Source organism: Poecilia reticulata, chromosome 12 (genome assembly GCF_904066995.2).
Source record: "Poecilia reticulata chromosome 12, P_reticulata-male-v2, whole genome shotgun sequence".
Classification (NCBI taxonomy): Eukaryota; Metazoa; Chordata; class Actinopteri; order Cyprinodontiformes; family Poeciliidae; genus Poecilia; species Poecilia reticulata.
The window spans coordinates 7,480,362-7,503,064 of record NC_088841.1 but is presented as its reverse complement, the minus strand read 5'-3'; the positions used below and the strand labels follow the sequence as shown (position 1 = coordinate 7,503,064).

At 38.5% G+C, this 22,703-nt stretch overlaps 1 protein-coding gene across 5 annotated transcripts in view; it reads right to left on the bottom strand.

The window, feature by feature from the left end:
- Positions 1-18,228, bottom strand: part of arhgef28a (Rho guanine nucleotide exchange factor (GEF) 28a) — a 51,986-nt gene extending 33,758 nt beyond the window's left edge. The window contains exons 1-8 of one of the 5 annotated variants that reach the window (XM_081613379.1): positions 17,729-18,228; positions 13,098-13,152; positions 6,227-6,371; positions 5,766-6,140; positions 3,244-3,433; positions 2,330-2,519; positions 1,771-1,834; positions 130-176 (exon numbers count right to left, since the gene is read on the bottom strand). In XM_081613379.1, coding sequence (XP_081469505.1) covers positions 130-176; positions 1,771-1,834; positions 2,330-2,519; positions 3,244-3,433; positions 5,766-6,140; positions 6,227-6,371; positions 13,098-13,130 — 1,044 coding nt within the window. In that variant the 5' untranslated portion in view covers positions 13,131-13,152; positions 17,729-18,228. Of the gene's footprint in view, positions 1-129; positions 177-1,770; positions 1,835-2,329; positions 2,520-3,243; positions 3,434-5,765; positions 6,141-6,226; positions 6,372-13,097; positions 13,153-14,385; positions 14,411-17,728 lie in introns of those variants that run through there. The other 4 variants (XM_081613381.1, XM_081613382.1, XM_081613383.1 and 1 more) reach the window with 4 other exon arrangements.
- Between the last annotated feature and the right edge of the window lie 4,475 nt (positions 18,229-22,703).

Here is a 22,703-nt window from a genome sequence, read left to right as displayed (position 1 = left end):
AAAACTTTCAAAACCATGAATGATTTAAGCGTAATTATTGTAATAAGGAACAGTTGTGAGAAAAAAAAGCTCTTGCAAGGCACTAGAAAAGCAAAATGTTGAGACATTTGTTTTTGTAAGAATACTCACGTTGTCCACCATCTCTTTCCCATCTACTTGAAGCTCCTTGGTCCCACCTGTGCCAAAAAAGAAAGCATTAAACAAAAGGTGCTGAATAAAACACCTCCACTTAAAATTAAACAAAGCGAGTCGTGTAGAAAGAACGGGATCAGGCTCTCTCCTAACTCTTCAGTCCACAAATCCAAAAGAAACAAATGGGATGTTTTGTCCGTCCGCTGCGGCCAGTCCTGAGAAAGAACACACACTCCCTGCTGAGAAGTTGTTATTTCAAGAGAATTAATGAACTGCTGCAGAAGTCGGGACAGGGTTAAGGTCAATACTGAAGTACACTTCCTGCCTGCCTTCATGAGTCGATACCACTATCTGCCATCTCTATGGTAACCAGAAAGAGTGGCTCCAAGTTACATGGGGAGATCTAGCCACTGACAGATATAAAAAAGGAAAAAAAAAAAAAAAGAAAGAACTGATCAACATCTTTCTCTACGTGGGTTTCCAAACCAGCCTGAGCATGTCACACAAAAAAGGAGGTGGAGTTTGGACAACACAGAAACAATCGACTCGTTTTCTGTCTTTACGCTGCACAGGGACGTCTCCTTTTATGGCGTTTGTTAAAAGTTTTTTTTTTTCTAGTTTCTGCAGGCTGCAAGTGATGGATGTTCGACGATCCCGGTGTTTGCACAAATGAATCTGCGGTGGTTTGTTTCCTACAGCTCTGCGGTGAAGCCTGCATGGTTCTTCCCATCGCCAGCCGTCTGAACAGGACAGTGGGAAACACAAGCTCTTAAGATGATAATTATTGGCACTAATCTAGAGTCCTCTGATTATTACGTTGGAACAAGTCAAATGCTCATTTAATCGGCGCGACAGTACCGTCTCCCAGGGTCTGCACGGAGTTACAATGGGAAAGCGAACGTACACAAATCACAGAAGCTTAAAACGTAGGAGAGTGACGCTGATAAACCGCTTTAAAAATGAATAAACGCCAGAATGAGTGTGAGTCTAGAGTTATACTGTTAGATGCTATATCCATTCAGACACACGTTAGACTCCAGTGGGTCAGGAATGTAAGAATTACAGCTGAGTAAATCTTGGATTTTTTCCAATTTCCATGTTTCTCTCTTTTACAAATATTTTCAGAACCTTGCTTTTATTTCAAGTCTCATCTGTGAGTTGACCTGAATTCAAACTTCAGTTAAATACAAGATGTGAAAACAAGACAGCATACCCCAGAGGGTGAGGGCATTTATTGTATCATTTATCATTTATTGTCTCTTGTCATGATAAGAATTTTTATTTATCGCTGTCACAATAAATTTCAGTCAGTGTTAGAAAAATACATTGAAATTGGACTTTTACTGTTTTCCATCGGTAAATTTGAAAATATGATTAAATGAAGTGCAACTTTTCACAATATTTTTTAGCACCAATGTGATAAAAATCTATTTCTTACTTTTTTATTTTTAGGTAACTGCATGACAGCATTCATAGCACCACACACATCAAATTTTTGTCTTGAAAGGCATTTTTATTTTAAATAAGCCGCAATTCAATCAATGCAAAGCTACAACGCCTTCATTTTATGTGCAGCTAAGTAGCTACTGTATGACTTATTCACCGCGTAACACCAAAAAGGAAAAACAAAACACTTACTTTGATCATCCAGATGAGCTTCATTTTTGTGGCACTTCTTGTGTTTCCTTCTCAGACCGTTGATCTTGAACAGAAACAAATATTCGTGTTGTAAAACTACCATAAATATTACGCTAAATGCTTTTGCTTTTAAGCTTTTCTTTGTTTTGTATGTGAACTACAAGCATGTCAAAGTAATTGCTCTCCTGTTGAAGTTGGTAGCTCATGGTAGGTTAGCAGTTGTTGACTTCTAAATGCATTAAGTTGTTGTGGATTTCATTGACGTGTGTGAGAGTAAACGGAATACCACAATTGTCAAATTATATTTGAAGATCCCATTCCTTTCCACTGTGATCACTTAAAAACATCCCAAGAAAATACGCTTAGGGTCGTAGTGGGAATGTTACAAAATGTGGAAATACTCAATGAATGTAAATACTTAGTGAGAAGGCAATGTGTTCATGTTGCTGTATCTCCATGGCAACCAAACCATGAAACATATCCATGGGCAGAAAAAAAAAAACAAACAAGGTTAGAATAATGAATCAAACTAATAGTGTTCCCTGTGGTTTCACCCCACCTGTCTGCAGATTCTGTGGTCTTCCAGTTTTTCTCTGAGAACCATAATGGCGTCCTGGGGGCAGCCAACGGGAGCCTGTCGCAGAGTGAGGAAAACAGACTCTGTTCCTGGACAAAACCTCAACATGCAGGAGCTGTCAGCCCACAGACAGAAAACACCCGGAGGAGGGCCTACGGGAGCCTCAGAGGGACTGATGAAGGGAAAGAAAAAAAGCAAACAAACAAGAGTACTGAGTAAAACACTCTGTGTGGATGTTAACAGGAAGTAGGGTTGTGCCAAGTAGTTGCAAGCAATATCTAACTTGCTCTTGCTAATCACTATTAAATTATATTTCTTAGCAATAGAAATGCACAATTAGTGTTTCACAACATATTTATCTCCAGTTAAAATCTTTCTAACTGTACAGTAGCTTTGTCAGCAGAATAAATACTGCAGAATACATTCAGCCTCTCAAAACAGCCACAACTCTACAAGTAGGACCAAATATATGTAACATTTTTTTCTACTTCTTCTGCAGTTAACTTTCCAGCTCAAATCTCCTAGGGTCAGCTGGTTCTTGACAAATGTAGTTTATGTGTTTTTTTCTAAGTTCTGTTTACACTCTGCCTGCCCCAAAAAGCCTCCAGTGGGGATCTTACAACCCTGGGGAGAAGCGCTGCCTCGTTGCATTGGGAGGTTTCACAGTCTACATACAGCAGTACTTGTTTTGCAGCTTGAGAAGCCTTTCAGGTGTTGCTTATTATCTAAGTGCAGACGTAAGTAACTAAGAAAGTCAGGCTTTCTTCAACTGGATATAACTGAGATTTGCAAAATAAGAATATTTACTTCAGCATTGTGTATTTCTCCAATGAGGAAAATGTGCTTGCAATAATTGTCCCACAAATTAGTACATTTCATAGTAATCATAGTATTACACTGCCAGGTCCCTGAAGGTGGAATTAAATCTGTCCCCCTGAGCCAGCTGGAGTGGAGTTTCCCCTTCCTCGTTGGGTAAGCTCGGCAATGTTTGGCCTGCAGTTTGGTGAATTAGGAAGCAAGTGAGGTGGACCAAATGCAAGCGGACAGCAAGGCGGAGGAGGGCTTCTTTGTGATGATGTTCATGACCTGCAGAGAACAGACAAAACAGGAATTCAAATGTTAAAAATTTAAGCTAAAGTTAGAATTTTTTGTACATCAACAGTTTCATTGTTCATCTCAGCAATAGGAAGCCTTACAAATGTTCTCATTTTGTCACTTTGCAAACATCCACAGATCTTTTTTCTTTATTGAACTTTTATTTAAATTCTTTTATTTATTAATGGTTATCATTTACAACCTGAGACTGAGATTTATGTGATAGATCAACACAGAGTAGCGCATAATTGTAAACAGAAAAGATTTTATATACACTAAATTTAAAAAAAAAAGAACGGTTTTCCTTTCACTTGAAAATTGTGCACTTATTTGTATTTAAGTGTACAGTGATCCCTCATTTTTTGCGGGGGTTGCGTTCTGAAAATAACCCATGATAAGTGAAATCCGCGAAGTAGAGTTACCTTTATTTTTTACAATTATTAAACAGAATAATTAAATACTCTACATTGAAACCAAAGAACAAAACTTGTTTTCAGGACAGCGGATGTGCGTGTTCATCAATCGGGCCTTAATGTCATGACATTAAAGCGTCTCCTCCAACCCGAGAGATTCACAGCTGTATCTACGGCAGAGCCATGGATCTCGTCAAGCGAGCCTCCGGTCAGGTTTTGCGCTGATTCTGGCCAGTTTTTTCCAGCTGGCTTTCAAAGTTTTCAGCTTTCATCTCCTGAATGGCCAACCTGCATTACTTATATTTAAATACCGTAATGTTATTGGTATACAGGTAGAGAAGGAGCTCGGAGACTGTTTAGCCAATCAGGACGCAGAACACAATGCACTGTGAAAAAAACAGCACAAAAAAATCGGCGAAGCAGCGAGACCATGAAAGGTGAACCACGTTATAGTGAGGGATCACTGTAATGCATAAATCCATTTGAAATACATTGACTTAGTTTGTGTTGTAAAGGCACAAAATGATCTTTGCTAGCGATTACGTGCAACTCACCGAGTTGTACACATGATTCGATATGCATGTGTGGAATCTGTAGTAATAACACGTGCAAAAATGAGGAATGAATAACTCGTAATTATGTCAGTTCCAAACAGTAAATCAGCAATATTACGACCCAGAAAAATTGGATGTTTCACTGAACACACACCTGCAGTATGTGTCCTAAAGGCTGCTGCTCAGTGGAGTATGGGGGACTGTAAACATTGGCCCCTCGACTCAGCAGAAACACTTCAACCTGCTCTCTCTCGGCTGATACTCTGCGTCGGTAAAGTGCAACAGATTCTTGGTGTATTTTTTTTATTTTCTATTTTTAATTGTGATCTCAGAGAGAATTTTCAAAAGGATTAACAGCATAGGGGTCTTTGGAATTTTTATTGTGCAGAAATGTGAAAAAAAAAAAGAAAAAACAAGTTAATCCATTATCAATACAGTTGCAAAAATAAGAATTTCCCCATGGGCTCTAAAATAGAGCGGTTAATTGTGACCCAGTTTTGTTCAAACTGTGGCGAGACAACACTGCCCAACGACTTCATGAAAAGGTCAAACAACAAGAAAGTTATTGTCAAAGTTTTGTTTCTGCAAACAACAGACTGAGAGGCCACCCGTGTGGGGGATGGGCTGGGGGCAACAGCTACTTTGCATCTGCACCTTGTGTGTGTTTTGCATGGACATTTGCTTTCTCTAAACAAATTATGGCCATATTTACACTCTGCTACACAAGGGCTCTTTGTGTCCTACATTTCAGTTTGTCGGCTGATGTCTGCCTGTAGAGTTTTTTCTTCCCGGCGGTGATTTCTGATTTGTATAAAAAGAGTTAGGTCGCAATTTAGAAGAGTTAGAGTGTTGCTAGCATCTAAAAATACTCCAAAGTATAATTCATAGTCCATACATCCATTTATCTGGAATAGTTACTTGTGCATTATTAGAGTTAAAATGTTAACTCTAATAATTTTGAGCACATAACAGCTAATAATTTTCTGTTTTATTCTTTGAAACTTTTTGTAAATGTTAGCAGCCTTTTCAGAATCTTGCAGTCAAGCTGAAGATATACATTCTCCAAGGAATAAGCATAAGGACCGCTCTTTCAGTAATGTTAGCCATGCTAACAACACTAGCTGTTGAGATAAAACACTGGAGACAATTTAAAATTTGAACTCTAATATTATACTTTAGCTTAAAAATAGTGAAACATCATTCTACAGTAACTATTCTTTTCCACACTCAAACTCGTCTGGGTTATCAGAGATGTCAAAAAGCATCAACAGCCAGGATGAAGCTACCGGAGTGTCTGTAAACTCGCCTGTATGACCCCAGCGCGTGATATGCACGCCTGCCATCCTGTTACATTACCTTCTCCTTGCTCCCTGTCAGAGTTTTTCCACTGCTGAGGGTATTCCATGTTAGCCAGGGCCAGAGTGATCTTCTCATCCAGATGCTTCAGGTCAACATTATCCCCTGAACTTCCTCTGAGCTGGGTCTCCATTTCTCTGAACTCTAACAGTCCACAGATCTCCTGGTCAGCTGCCTGCGCCAACAGAGGAAACCTCCTCAAGACTTCCCGATAGCTCTGAGGGGCAAGCTGGTCCCTGTCCCCCCTAAGGTACTCTGCTGCATCCTGAGCAGTATCCCTAAAGTATTGAAGGAAAGCTGTACACCCATAAGGATAAACTCCATTGTTCGTGGAGATGTAGGCTGTGACGGAGACAACTTCCATGCGATCGTGACCTGTGGATGAAAAACAAAACAACATGTTACAAAAACGGCAGCCAAAGAGACAACGAGTGTCACCCAATGATGTTTTAAGTAATCACCTGGAACGGTGAAACAAAGACTCCGCTCGTCGCTGCCTCTTTTTGCGGTGGTCACGTGAGTAATACTGGAGCCTTCTGCAACAACATAAAACTCACCGTCCTCAGGGGCTGTTTCTTGCAGCAACACGCAACCATCAACTTGTCCCTAAGATGAGGAGAAAAACATCCATTCATTTAAATGTCTTTGCAAGGCAATCAGAACATGTAACTGGGGATAACAAGGCAAGGGTTGGTTTCTTTTATCAAGGTCTACAAAGGTTTTAAAAAGGGTTTCAAGTACTTTTACAAGGGGCCAGAGTAAGTGCTGGAATGATTGGTGTTTTCTCGTCTGTACAGGGGATGACATTGTGTCCCAGTAAGTCCCAGACTTAGCTTTAAAAGGTTCTCTGCCCCTCACATTCATTTTAAGTGGACCGAATACAAGACGAAAGAAATTAATAAAAAGAGAGAAAGTGGAGAGGACACAGCATAGGAAAGAATGAAGGACATGTGGAGGAAGAGAGGTGCTGCACAAGACATCAAAAAAGGCTCCTGAAGGATCTTTGAGTCTTGAGAGAGTAGGATTGTCATCATCAGTGTTTTCAATGCTAAAAGTGCAAAAGACTGGTTTGATGGGTGGGATGCAGAAACCTCCCCTGTTTACAGGGAATTAGTGCAGTTGGTGAGTAACTCTTGTAGCAATATATTTGTGATCGAAAAAACCTGAGTCTCAAAAACCAAAAACGCTGAAGGCTTTGACATCAAAAACTTGGTTTTCTATATCTGCTGCAATCCAGAGAGGCTTGAGATCCTGGAGACGATCCAACTACATTCATCACAATTGTTCAACAAAACTTCATATTGCAATAGAATCATCTTTATCTAGTCAATGAATGAAGAGTTATTACTTAAGCCCACTAGCTTAAGTAGGGGTAGGAAAAACAGCCGCCTCACTGTGGGAGCCAAGACTCTAGCTGCCTTTCATCATTGTATACAACAGGGGAAAAAAATCATGGTTGACGTAACGACCAGTATCTGGATCGCACCTCCTGTGCCTTGTGAAAGAATAAGACAGTTGGCTCCAGGAGTCGTTAATAAGACTCCAGACTGATGTGATCTATGGCCTATTGTCCACTGTGTTATCATGACAACCTGATCCATGATCAGTGAATAATTCAACACCTAAACTCTAGCTTCCCATATGGTCAGATTTTCAGGTGAGGCACAAAATTACAACGGAAATATCCAAGCTAATGATAAAAGTAATCAAGGCAAGATGCAAGACCAAACCATAACTCTGTCTTAAAATGGCATGGCTGTACAATATGACTGAACTGTTTTAATCCTATCGTTGCATCCAAACATGTGGATGACGAGAATCTTGACGTGTTGTTCACCATTCAGGAGCAAAACAACATCAGATCTGCCGTCCGGTCTCCAGGAAACCAGCAGTTATCAAGTAGAGCGCTTTGCTATGATCCCCTGAGTGCGACACATGCGTGACGTCAGGGGAGAGAGACCAGCGCCGCTGGAACAACAAAAACAGCTCCGATAACAAGCAGTTCTCCTTAGTGAGAAGCTGCCTGATGTCAGTTTTTCTCCATATAGGATTACAGCTCAGACACAAATTGTGTTTTGTCTTGGAGAGAAACGTTGGCCGGCACAGCTTTTTTTATTATTGTTATCCTTGTATGACTTTTAATAAGAATTAGGCTACACAAAACATGAATGATCAAATCAAAAAACGTGCAATAAAAACAAAACATCATCAGGACTTCAAACTTGCTCTGACGAATTTCCCCCTTAAGTCTTAAACTCACAGATTAAGCAAGAGTCTTATATCGTTTACAGTGGCAATTCAGAGAAGCGTCCCAACCTGAAATAAACTTGAGGATCTGTTTGGAGCGCAGAGAGTGACAACCAACATCCTATTCTCAAACTCTGCTGATTTAATCTGACGTGAAAACAATGACGGCTGTCGGCCACACATTCTTTTCAGTTCAAAGAACGCTAACGGCTAAAAAATAACTCAGAAGTAAAGTGCCCTCTCCACACTCATCAGAGACCAAAAGCCCTCACACTAAAACTTCTGTGAACAATATAGAAGAATAAATAACGTATGATATATTGTATATTGGATGAGTAATGCATTCCACTGAGACTAGAAAGTGCTGTGCATGCTGTGATGCTGCTCTGCTCTCTTCTGTACAGCTGTGCATCAGTTTGAGCAGAAAAGCATCTTGGTAATTATTTATCCTGCACAGTTGGTGTCAGAAGTGGGATGTTTAGCAGAAAGTCGCCAGCTAAACCTTAGAGTTGAGTTCTGTCTCTTTTCTGTGGTCGTCAGAGATCACAGGAGTGACACTGGCCTGGTCCTAGGGGTGTGCATTTATCATATCGTTTACTTTTTATCGGGAAAAACTTTGAGAATTTCAAATTTAGATGTATGGTTATCTAGACAAATTTAAAATAAAAACAGAAAAAGGATGATTAGATGCAGTTACTGTGTGCAGTTTAGGGATATAAATCATACTTCTTTCAGAACCTTAGCTGACACCAGTGTCCTCCAAACAGTTATGTTTTTTTTTATATACAAGTAAATGGTGTCCAAGAGAAGCCTGTTTTAAAAGAGAATGTGGTACTACAAATGCTGTGCCATGCAGTTATCGGAAATAAATTATAATATTTGTGATTGAAATCATAATTTTTATTTTTAACAATGTAAAACACTTAATATGACACAACTGAACAAATATAGTATATAATTCAATTAATCTATATCTATATTTCTAAGTTTTTTCATTCTTTTCTCAATAGTACCAAAAAATATGACAATAAAATTCTAAGCCTGCCCCAACCTGGCTTCATTTATTTTCTGGGCCCACAAAATCAAAGCAGAGTTTATAAGAACCTTGGGTACAGGACTTGGCAAATGAATTAAAGAACATTAAAATAGTAAACACTTCTTGTATAGATATGCACATTATTGTAACAGTAATCTGGGATGTGCTCCTGGATTACAAAACCATTCAAATAGAGAATTAACAAATCAAATGCATTGAACATCTCCTGTTTCATAATGTCAGAGAGAAATCAAGCTTCTGCAGTAAAACATGAATACTTATTCAAAGGGATAATCAAAAAGCCTTAAGCAGGTATTTCAAGTATGCGACACTTGCTGCAGCAGGTACAAACGTTCACCAGCTTCAGGCAAACAATATTTTTGCTTTTTTTAAAAATACCGTTTATTGCTAAACACACATGTTCAGTATATGTACTGCTTATTTAAATTGGTGAAGTGCAACACAATTACATAATTGCACAATTACTTTGCACTAACTCAAAAGAAACCAGCACACTGAAACATGCAGCTTTAGTGAGATAACTGACTGTATTATGACAACCTTACCTAATCCTTGTCTATTTATGAAAATATGACTGGAATCCCAATTAATAACTGCGATGACGACATGATTAAAACTAAATTCGACAGTAGCTACTCTAGCCTAGCTAGAAGAAGGAATGTTTTTTTTTTTTTAGAGGACTACTACTCCTACTACTACTACTGTGCTTTGTTTAGCTCAGCGGTCCCCAAACTATGTCCCGCGGGCCATATCCGGCCCACCTCCACATTTGGTCCGGCCCCCTGAAAAATACCAGAGAGCATTTTTATTTTTTTTTACATATACCGTATTTTCCGGATTATAAGCCACTACTTTCTTCCTAAGCTTTGAACCATGAAGCTTATAGCTTCCACATATATGTGGATTTTTCTTCAACCACGAGGGGGCTCTTTAGCAGGAAGTGAATCATTGGAAGTCAAAATTGAAAATAAAAGAAGAAAGCGTCCATTAAAACGGAATTAGGTTTTAATAGGGAATTGAAATTTGAGAATGTTGTTGATCAGTTAAACAGCATTGAGGGGAAAAAGAAGATTTTTCATTTTTTAAGTAATACTGGGATCATTATGAGAATTTGAGGTATAGATATTAGGATCCAGTAGATGGCAGTAGAGTAACAACAATGGATGCAAGCTGCTGTTGAAATCTAAAGAAGAACAGGAAGAAGAAAATGAAAAAGAAGAAAGCGCATATTTTCATTTAGCACATGCTAGTAGCAACACAAAGCATCAGCACTTTTACTGTTACACTTATCGTTCGGAAACTACCGTAATCAGTTCAGTTAAATCTAAACTTGGCAACTTTTTCTTTTTCAACCGTAATAAATGTGATATTCAATTGACCTGTTATGACTCAAATTTTTGGTGTCCGCCCCCCTCTGCTGCTGCTTCATTGCAGTGGAAAACGTGGAGCGGCAGAGATAACTGCAGCTTATAGTCCGGAAAATAAGGTATTTATTTCATAAATAGTGTTATTTTCTGGATTTTTTCTGTGAAGAACCCAGAGAGGGTTATTTGATTGTGCTTTCTGGAATACAATACATTTTTACATTTAGGCACTCCTGCAATCGTCTCACTTTTTCTGTTACAAACTGACTCCGGTCCCCCACCAGAGAAGGGAAAAGTTATGTGGCCCTCACAGAAAAAAATTTGGGGACCACTGGTTTAGCTGGTGGAGGAAAGCTGTTTAAATTCTTAATTACCGTATTTTCCGCACTATAAGGCGCACCTAAAAACCTTCAATTTCCTCAAAAGCCGACAGTGCACCTTATAATGCGGTGCACCTTATATATGGACCAATATTGAGCCACAACAGGTCTAGCAACTACGGTAAGCAGCCGCCAACTTCATTTTCCCCTGTAGAAGAAGAAGTGTGCGGTGCATGCTGGGATAGTTGTCAGAACGCTGGTTTGTTAATAAAGTTTGAAAATATATTTAAAGCCAGGGGGGCGGCAGGACGGGGGAAGAGAGACAGAGACTGCGGTGGCAGCGTGTTGGTTGGTCTGTGTTACCCAGAAAGCAGTTAGGCACAATATCACAACACCGCGAGTGAAACAACAACTGGGGCAGACTACTATATAAGGAACTCGGGGACCACTTTTTTACAATTGTGGATGTGTAATAATAGGGTACGGAACAAATTGGCAACCCAAACTGAAGTGTCTATTCTATGCGCCTTATATATGAAAAAAGTTTTAAAATAGGCCATTCATTGAGGGTGCGCCTTAAAATCCGGTGCGCCTTATAGTGCGGAAGATACAGTAATTTGCATTTTAGACAAACTACATTTTTAATTAAGTCATTAGATATTCTTAAGCATTCAAACTCTGTTGCTTCTGTATATTTGTCACTTTGCTATTATATTCATTCAGTGATGTTTTTCCAAATAGTAGACCTGGTTGTCACACAATTACACAATAAAATTGTGTAATTTAATTGTAAACTGTTCTGTGAAGGTCCCAGAGTTTGTTTATTTTAAGAGAAGATTTGTGAAGATTGGTTCCTTGGCATCATGAAGACCAAGGAACACATTTTCTTGTTTTTTTCTAGAAAATTTCAGAGCTCAATCTCAAAATTTCTCTCAAATTTTTGACATTTGGATCTCTGAAATTTCCTTGTCCTTTTTAGAAAAAGAAGAAAAAAAAAGTTTAGTTGAAAATTATTCCTCCTCTTTATCTGTTTACAACGGCCCATTGTCATAGTTATGTTTGATTCAGACAACTAAAACATCACTTAGCTGTTTGTTTCGGAGGGATTTCTTTCAGTCTACTTTTGAATTAACAAAACCTGCCTGGATATGAACTTGGAACATCTAAATACCTGGAAATGAAAGCTTAAAGCTAATCTTCGTCTTACATTTAATTTTCTTGTGAAAGCCAGCGCGAATCACAAAAGCAATCAAATGCGTCCGTTACTTTCAGAGGGGGGACTGTAGACCTGGTGGAGCAGTCGGCTCAATTAAAACCCGCTTCCTCTCAAACTCCTTCTGCCTGCACGTAACTGCGTCCACTTGTCCATTGATCTCACAAGTATCTGCAACTGGCCTGACACCATGTTACATCTGTGAAGGTGCCCCATAAAACTTTACCAGGCGTGTAACAATTGAGGCCTTTATACAGCGACGGCGCGCCGCAGCTTGTCTGCACAAAGCCGGCCATTGAAATCTGGATCTCATTCAGCAGCCGGAGTCGCTCCTGTTGAGCCGTGTGACCTTCCAGGTTGGAGACGCCACTTCCTCCAACCGGAGAGGCACTGGAAGCCATAATGATTCACATGCCTGGCTTTCAGACCTTGTTGAGTCTAGGCATAGGGTTTTTTTGCTAGAGGGGGGTAGGGGGAGGCCATCGTCTCTCCACCCAACACCACCTTTTTTTTTTTTTGCCTCCTGAAAGCGGTGACACAGCAAAACAAGCAGACACTCTGCTAACAAAAAAATCTGGCATCGTTTCAACGACTGGCCCACCCACGTTTCCACACTCACACAAGGGCACGGGAGCACCCGGGCGAGAGAGAGGAAGAGAGAGACAGCAGATTTGGAAGACTGAAGGGGAAAAAGAAGGTAAATTGAAGAAATAAAAGTATTACACGAAGGAAAAACTTTGTCCCACAATTAACCAGACACACCCAACTGTTAATGTACATCCTGTATATCTTTTCACCACTTAAAACCTAAGTGGAGTTGTCTTTAAAGAGCCAAAATCCCACTCTGACGAGTTTATTCCTGCACCGTGGCCTTCGTGTTTAGGAGAAGTCATGCTTTTAGAGGTTATGTTCATTCGGTGAACAGCTTGTTAAAGGTCTGGCTTCCCTTGGGACTAAAATGTTCCTGGCTTGGGTTTCATCAGCGACACAAGTCTCAGCAGTCAACCAGTGCTTGGAAGGCTAGTTCTTTGGGGACAAAAAAATAGCTCAAAACTACTAATAAATAAATAAAAATCATCCAGCAGACTTGCACAACATGTCAAAATAAAAACTAATTGTGCAGTTACTTACATATAAAGGAACCTCTTGTCTGTTCACCTCCATTTTCCACCCATCCACCAAATACCTGCAGATGAAAGAGTCAAGTTAATCTAATGTTAAGTTAATAATAACATCAGAAACCACAAAGCTGTGGGTGGCCTGGACCCGGTCTAATCTATAACCCATGTTTTCTTCAGACCGCACTCATTTGTTCTTAGTTGTCTGGAGGTTTTTTTTTGTCAAGAAGCATGAAAAGAAGAAATAATTATACCCCTCTGCGACAAATTTATTCTTGGTGTTTGATATTTTGAACATTTAATGGTTATAAGCAAATCAGAAATGGAGGCAAAAGGGATAATTCTGCTTGAGCTGCTGCAGTGAAAGAGAACAAAGCTACTTTTGAAAGATCTTGTAAAAATTAGATTAGCATGATCCTGGGTTACTTTTATGATATCCAGCAATTTTTATGAGAAATTCTATGTTGCTCTGACAAAGATTTTTTGCAAGATCCCAGATTACTTTCAGCTAGTTTCTGCAAATATGTTTTTTTCTTACCTCTTCCTATTACTTACATGTTTCCAGTGTTTCCTGTCCGTGGTCTGAAGCTACGCGTTTGCAAATAAAACAACATCTCGCTAAGGTAACTCGGAATACTGCGAAATGTTTTCTGCTACCCTAAATGTCACATAACTGGAGGAGATTCTCCTTGAATTACTGCAAAGGAATCTCAACCTGAACCTTGTACAACTTTTGCAATATCTCAAAAATTAACTCAGCATTATGTAGAAAAAAAAAAGAATATGTTAACACTAAAATCCTAATTTGAGGCTTTTCTAATATCATGCAGCTCTTTTTTTTATTTAAAGATTGTCGTGTTCAAAATATAGAAATAGATAGTAGCTTAAAAAAGTCATACTGACGTAAAAGTGAAGCACCTCTTAATTTTTTTTTTTTTAATTTTGTGAATGCATGAAGTTGACATCCAACACTTGAGCCTGTAGAGCTGATGCTACAGCGGCTACACTGTCTATCTGCTCTGACATGGTGAGTAGAGCTGCATCTTCTGCTCAGATGTAGTCAGCCATGATATCCTCAATTGAGCATTTGGCTGCATACTAACACTTACCAACAGTTTGATCATAGGGATAGACAGGTTTTTCTTTGTTTTTACTTGTTTTTACTTTACTATGCTAGGCTAATAATGACAAAGACGAAGCAACATTCTCCTGTTGCTGTCAAGCTGCTTACATACGCGTCTAGAGTTGTTTTGTGTTATATAGTTATGAAGATTTTTTCTTTTCTTTTAAAGTAATCTTACAGCTGACGTTGTGTCCCAGACTCTCTTTTTCATTAGCTGTTGTAACACACATTGTTTATTGGCAACTCTGTTGTTTATTTTTAAGATGTTATGAGGAACAATTGCGAAACCTTGCAAATGCTGCAGAGTACGTTGCTAAGTAACCAAAGAGTGAGTTAGTTAAGGCCACCCACCTCGTTTTTAGCTGGCCGTGAGAGATCAGCTAAAGTCTTTCCTCTGCCTACATACCCCAGAATACTGCGCAGTTCAGTGAAATTATTGAACATTCTTTCAGACGAATTATCTATTAATATTGATCATATGTCTTTATATGCTTTAAGACAAAACTAGTTTGCAAGTAACTTTTCAACAATATATAGGACCTTGTTTTTAGTCAAAATTGTCTTAAAATTGGTTAAAAAGTACTAGTTCCATTGGCAGATTATTTCTATTATTATAAGACATTTTTTCCATGTTATAAGTGAAATAATCTGCCAGTTGAACTAGTAAATTTTCATCAATATTAAGGAATTATTGAACTAAAACAAGCAACTATTTTTTTTGTCATTGAAAAGTTATTTGTAAGTTAGTTTTGTCTGATTTCAAGCGCACTAAGACAAAAATACTTCTCCATCCATATTTTGGGAGTTGCGATTCCCTTTGAGTGTTTTTTTTAATGCATCTAAACCTGGAAGGGCTGGGAAATAACACCCTAGAGCACTAAGGTTCCTACCAGGTTTGCACACTATAAAGTAACCAAGACACGTACAGCATTTTCAGGAGAAGATACCACAGGCAAGGGTGTCTCCGATTTTAATATATCAGTCAACAGGTGAGTCAACATTTCATATTGTAGTGTAAACATTGGTGCGGGTTGACAGGCTCCACCCCGTCAAGTCAACAAATGCGAACACTCCGTTTCGCTTTCCTTTACAAAAGCTTTAAAAATAAAAGGGCATGACCCGAAAGCACCCGTTCAAACAATGAAGAGCCGCCTGGCTCTGATCTTATGGAGTTTGCCAACAATTATCGTGATGTCTAACCGTCAGACGATCAGATAACCAAACCAAGACAAAAAAACAAAATAAATCACCTTGGGAAGAGGATGAGTTGCAAAGACAATTCTTTGTGTTTGTCATTGTCCTGGCCCTGAGTTTACAGTGACTCAGAAACCTGAGCTGGCTTAGGGCCATGCTCCCCCCGGAACCCAGCGTGGGAAAAGAGATTACAAGCACCAGAAGATTGCACGCTGTCAAAAGGCATTCAGTGAGCGTCTTTGACAGCTAAGAATGCTATGCAAATGTTCTCAGATGTAAGCGAGTACGCCCTGCACTTTCTTGTCAGGTGAAGCGGGATTGGATTATGTAATTCCTCTCACATGGCAAGCTGCCACACTGCATGAAAAGAAGTAGCTTTAAACTAGCTCCCTGATGCAATTACACCTTAATGTGCTGCGCATTTCACACGCAAGGAGGAGACTAACACGGCGCTAATGATCGCTAACATGATCATTAAGAAGAAATGATGCAAATGTATCAGGAGTTTTCCTCCCGGTTAACTGTAATGCATTCGTCATATTCAATGCTGGAAACAGATTTTGGCTTCACTTCAGAATGTAAACAACCAATGACAGATGCTATTTTAAAGATGCTATCCACTAATGTATTTTTCTCCCACTAGCAAATCTAGTTACCACTCAAACACTAACTATGTTTGGATTTCTAATGTAGGATTTCACTGAAGGCATTTGGAGTTAAGAGGAAAACTGCAAACTCTGCTTAGTTTACAGTTTGGTCGATGACATCACAAGTTGCACAAGAACCGAGCTTGATCAGCTGGCAATGATGAAGATTGTGACAGATAAGTGACTCTTTGCAGATTTTGAGAGAAATCTGGATTGCATTAGCATTGTCGCCGATTGACAACTCAGTGTCTGCGACGGAGTTTGAATTGGGTGGCTCCCAAGCCGAGATGGATACTGCTGCTGAAGCAAACTGCGACAAGTACAGTGACAGTTTCCTATTTGAAGCTTTCCCTATGATTGGTATTCCCGTGTATTTGAAATTCATAAATGCATTTTTGAATTTCATGTTGCGTCATCATCACTCTTACGTGATTTGTCAGTACAAAGGAAATGAGTGCATTTGGATCTCATATTACTTGAGTTCATTAATTGTGGAGTATTAGACTTTTTTGTCTCATTTCTTTCCTGTGATGTTGACTAGAAAGATGGAAATGGCATAAAATGTCCTACAGGTACAAACTGCAAAAACACAACATCTTAAAAGTATTTTTGTCTAGTTTCTAGTGCAAATATTTCATTGCACTTAAAATAAACTAGCATACAACTAACTTGCCAGCAAGATATTGAAGGTTTTTTTTTTGTTTTCAAGATAGATAAGTTTGTTTTGAGTAAATAATTTAATATAAAAATTACTTATTTCACTAATATATTTTCCCATGTTAAAGTGAAATTATCTACAAGCCTAACTAGTGCTTTTTCAATATTTATATTCAAGAATTATTCACTTAAAACAAGCTTATTTGTCTTGCTAAAAAGTTACTTTTGAGATTTGAATATGTGAGAACACTGAAGAAATTTCAGAAAGATTTGACAAAAACAGAGCACTGTTTGTTAAAAATACCAGGACAGACTGGAAGGGAACTTAAATAAAATTTTTTTTAAAAGTGCTTCTTGTGATGTCACTAGTCTAAATGCATTCAAAGCAGAACTAGCACGGATTGTTTTTGTCAGAGTCCTTGTTTAAAACACCGATTATAGTGAAATCCAGAAATGTAAACTGGTACTTCATTACCCAACTGGGTTTTATTGCCAGCGCTCAACTAAAATACAAACCAATGGATAATAACTTTAAAACTGCTTCACGTAGCAAAACAAACAAACAAAAAAACTGACCATAAACAGGTCAGTTCAAGACACTATCCCTAAAGTCTGATTGAGTTTTACAGAAAAATACGGATCGAAGCTTCAAAACATCGTCAAACAAAGAAGCCTGTGGAACATCATCAGCATCGAGGCTTATTCATTTGGAACAATAAAGCGACTTATGCTGAAAGCCACTCATGCAACCTCCCAAATGCACGCGAACAAGCAAATGATGTGTGCAGGATCACAACAAAGAGTGGCTTGTGAGAGAAGCAACTCAAGCTCCGCTTCTTACCTGTGAACGCACCGGTCTAAACAGATCAATTAAACAAACGCACGCGAGCTAGTTCATTAATATTAAAGCAGCACGAGGAAAAAAAAAGCGAAGCTATCTAAAAAGCTGTTTAAAGCACCGTTTTGTTGTGTTTTTTGTTGTTGTTTTTTTTCCTGCATGAGAATGACTCAGTCTGCCATTACCTGCTGTCGTCTCCGCTGTCGTCTGTCGCAGAACTTTCTGTTAATTCAGTCTCGTTTCGGCTCTCCGTACATTCCCGCAACTCTCACGCCCTCATTCCGCACCAGTTGCTTCGGTTTCATCCGCGGTTTTTTTCTTCTTCTTCTTCTTCTTTCTTTCTTTCTTTCTGTACTGAGGGGAAAAAAAACTAAAGTCAGCACGAGGAGTTAATGTCTGCAGGTGTCGCCGTGCAGGGTTTACTGCTTCCAGGCTGCTCTCCTGTGGTCCAGCCCCCTGCCTCTCTCTCCGTCAGTCACCGGCTGCAGCAGGAGGACAGAGGAGAGAGACAGGACGAATCCCACGGCCCCGTCACATGACGTCTATTATTCATTTGTACTTTGCCTACTACGTCTGGTCTTACATAAAGCATTTTTTGTTATCTTATTAACATTTTTAGGCAGTAAACAGTCAAATGTTATGTTTAGGATAGTAGGCATAACTACTGTACTTCTAGGAATAGTTTTGCTACACCATATTTCAATTACATACAATTTAAATTGAACCTAGTGGTCAAACAATGCCATCGAGTTTAGTTTATTGTTCAGTTTGGTAAAAATAAATGTCTAAGGAAACCCAACAGAAGCAGAATGCATCAACTCACTGACTTCCTGAATTGTCATAGTTTCTCTGATGGATGATAATTGATTTTTTGTTGGTTTTTTTTTTTTTTACTTTTTTAAGCTTATTTTTATTCTGCTCTTTAAAATACCAAAATTTGCACATAACTTCATATTTCTGTCTATCCGCTGCTAATTAAATAAGATAATTATTAAATAGTTTTAAATAGCCTTTTTTTTACTACTTTCTTACTCCAGTCATTTTTGTCAGTTTCACTTCCACTAACTTTAAAAAATATTGGTATTATTACATTAAATAAAATTTTTTGTTACTTTAAACACCTCTAATATTGTTTTCATAACTGCCATATTGTAAATTTCAACTAATTAGAGACTGTTATGACATGACTCTTACCATTATTATTGCCTCTGTTTGTACACACTTGGTGTCCAACTAAATCCATGTTTCCTTTTGTAATTGGATTGTCATAAACCCACAGAAATAACTTAAACAAGGTAAAATTCTTTTACCTCTTTTATATATATATGAATGATCAATTTGACTTACACAATCAAAACAGATAAGCTGAAATTAAAATTTGGTTTAATTTTACTTTTTAAGTAAAATAGTGTCTGGCGTAAAATTACCGTCAAAGAGTGCAGAAAATTCTTATATTCTGACACTAGCTACATCTCCTTTTGTGCTAGCAAAGATAAACTTCACCCCGAGATATCACTGAGAGTGACATTATTTTAAAGCTTAATTTCACTATGTGGTTAAAAAATAAAAAAATTAATACCTATTTTCCAGCAACAAATGTGGGCCAAAGAATGAGATATACCTTTGAAGAAACAATCATAGTATGCAATAGTCAAAGAATTTGATGTATGTCAAAAATGTATGCAAATGTTTTTGTTTCTCTGCAAATACATAAGACTGTTCACACTTTGCAATTGCATTTGATACCTCATAACAAAGAGATCCCCTATAATCTTTTAAAAGCACACTGCAAACTATGGCTGTCACTGTAAGATTCAAATAAAATTCTCAAGCATACTTGAATGTTGTTCCGGCTTATCTGGAACCACGCAAGCTGATATCAAGAAGACTAAAAGCTATCACTGAATTAGAGGATGCTGCAGGCAGCAGCAAAAAAAAAAAAGAAAAAAAAAAAGAAAAACAGGTTTAGGGCGTACACACACAGACATTTTACTTCTGACTGACTTTGTTGTGGCAATAAAAAAAAAAGCCTTCTTCAAAAATCCTTCAAGCATTTGTTTCATAAAGTCAGACTTATGAGTCCGGGTGAGGCAGCAGCAGATTCTTCACATCTGAAGAAACTTTTAATTCAGCAGACGTGTTGAAAGACGACATCGGAACCGGTTTGGTCAGTGTAAACAAGCAAACACGAACAATGGCGCCATGATGCGGTAATACTCCCTGTCACACTACTGCGCCCTGGCACTTGAAAAACTGAAAAACGTTATCAGGATGTATTTCAGACAAGAGACGAGTGACATCACCTACTGTGAAAACCTGAAAGTAAGATTACTGGATAGACATATCCAGTATGTCTATCCAGTAAAGATTAAAGATTTGGTCCAGTACATAAAGCTTTTCTGAATCCGATTCATTTTTTACGTGCTAATAATTAGAGATTTTTCAAACCCTTGGAAGAGCTTGTGTTATGCCACACCAGCCTTCAGTGATGTTATTTGGCCAAAAAAAAGGGCAACACTTGTAACAACAAAAAAGCAGGATTGAAACACGGTGGTGGCAGCATCGCTGTGTGGGAGTTTGCTTGTTTTTGTTTTTCAAACAAGACTGGGGAGTGGAGGTTTGCAAAAGTCGACTAAAGATCTTTGCAATGCAGTGTCCCTTCATCATATCTGCAACGTTTGTGACCAATCACAAGTGAAGGGAATTTCAGTCATGCTGGTGTGGTGTTCAGGTACAGCAACAAATGTGGGCCAAAAGGATGAGATACACCTTTGAAGCAACAATCATAGTATGCAATAGTCAAAGAATTTGATGTATGTCAAAAATGTATGCAAATGTTTTTGCACACAAAATTTCAAATTTCTGACAAAATTTCAAATTACAAGCCAGCTCACTTTCCACATTTTGTCACGTTCTAACTACAAAATTCAACACAGTTTGTTTGGAATAAATACGAAACTTAAAGATTTGAAAAATGTTTTCTGCATTTGTATCCTAGCCTGTTTGAATCATTACTCTGATTAACATTTTTGCTGCAATTACAGTTCTTTTACTGTGTGATTCAACCAGATTTTCACATCTAGGGGTAAAACATTTTCCCAAATTTTCTACATTTCAATTAGATTAGATGGAGAAGGTCTGCTTAAATTGAATTTTAAGTCTTACCGCAGAATCACAATTATGAAGGAAGCAGGGGTACTTGGAGAGACTCTGCCAGTGCACCCGGAGACCATGCTAACAATTGTACTAATGTACACAGAGGAAATAGTGCCTCTTCTAACCCCAGTATTTCACTGCATTCAGTCAGTATTTTTGTATTTTATATTATAGTAAACTGTTCTGGTATTTTGTTTAACCTGTTAATTTGTCAGAAACAGTATTAAAACCATCTTTCAGATCAGTGCACCAAATAAATCACCAGGCGTTTAGATTGGGCTTAACTTGTAAAATGTGGCTAAATGGTGAAGTTTCCTCTGCCGTGTTTGACTGTTGACATGAGGTGTTACTGTGTTTGGTTTTCACCAACCGTAGTGCTGCACTGTACTGTTTACCCAAACATCTATTCTTTGCTCCTATTTGTTCACAAGGACATTGTTTGAGATGTATTGTTACTTCACTCTGATCAAATTCCCAAGTATGTCCGTTGTTGCCGTATTCTTTTAAGAGAGAGGAGACCTCCTGATAATCAGTTTAAAAAGTTATTTATTTTGTGTTTTTCTGGCTATTTTATGATATTAACATTGCTTTATATAGTCTACAATGTGTTTTTTGGCTCTGTTCCTTGAAAATAACAGTTTTACTGGAGGAAATGTGTCATGAATCACTCCCCACTGCATTTTCATCCACCCACTAACCAACTCTGAATGTTTTGTTTGTCTTATTCTGTAAAAAGATTTCTTACAACACGCAGCTTAAAAATAGAGTCCTCAGAGACTGATAAGAGATGACAGTTTCTTTCTTCTTGATCATCTATGTTGTCTTTCTTGGTAGCATATTAACGCTTTTATGTCATCATAAGTTCAAAAAATACTTTTTTCTCTGTTATATGTATGGTTTCAAAACCACTAAGATATAGTTTTTAATTAGTTTTCTCCATACACGTAAAGCCGATATTCAATGATAAATTTAAGATAAATTCAATTTCAATTTCAAGGTAACATTGATTTTTACCTTGACATTGGCGCCATCTGTCGGTAGAATTGTAATTTCAACGGCATAAATTAGGTAAATTTTTGCAAAAATCTTCAGATAAAATAACTTTTTTTCCAGAAAATGTCTAACTTTAGCACTTCGCTCAGTATCTTGAATATTTCTTTTCTCACATTTGTCAAAGGAATTTAATAAAACAGGAAGATGCACCACAAATTGCAAATAATTGAAAAAGTTTCATGTCAAAATAAACGGTCAAAATAGATACACACTGAGCTTGTGTATCTATTTTGGTGCCCCAAAATAGATACACAATAGATGGTGCCCCATATTTCAATCCTGTTTAAAATGAGATCTAAACTAAGGCCATGTACAGATTTGAGATTATTATTGGTGAACATTTGATTTTACTATCCATTTTCCATCCATCCATTTTCTTGCACCCTTTTTCCCTCAGTGGGGTCGGGGGGGGGGGGGGGGGGTGCTGGTGCCCATCTCCAGCCAACGTTTCGGGCGAGAGGCGGGGTCACCCTGGACAAGTCGCCAGTCTGTCGCAGGGCAACACAGAGACACACAGGACACACAACCATGCACACACACACTCATACCTAGGGGCAATTTGGAGAGGCCAATTAACTTGACAGTCATGTTTTTGGACTGTGGGAGGAAACCGGAGTACCCGGAGAAAACCCACGCGTGCACAGGGAGAACATGCAAACTCCATGCAGAAAGACCCCAGGCCGGGAATCGAACCCAGAACCTTCTTGCTGCAAGGCAACAGCTCTACCAACTGCGCCACTGTGCAGCCCATTGATTTTACTATGTAATGTTTAATCTTTACAATATCAAACTTATCTGCAAATACTCTGGGATGTCATTTATAAAGTCCTGGGGGAAAAAATAATAGTTTTAAAATACAGTGTACGACCCGACGTGAATGCATCATCATACTAAACCGCGGCTGAGTGCACCTGTTGGATAGCCGAAAACACCGGAAGTCCAAGGAGAACC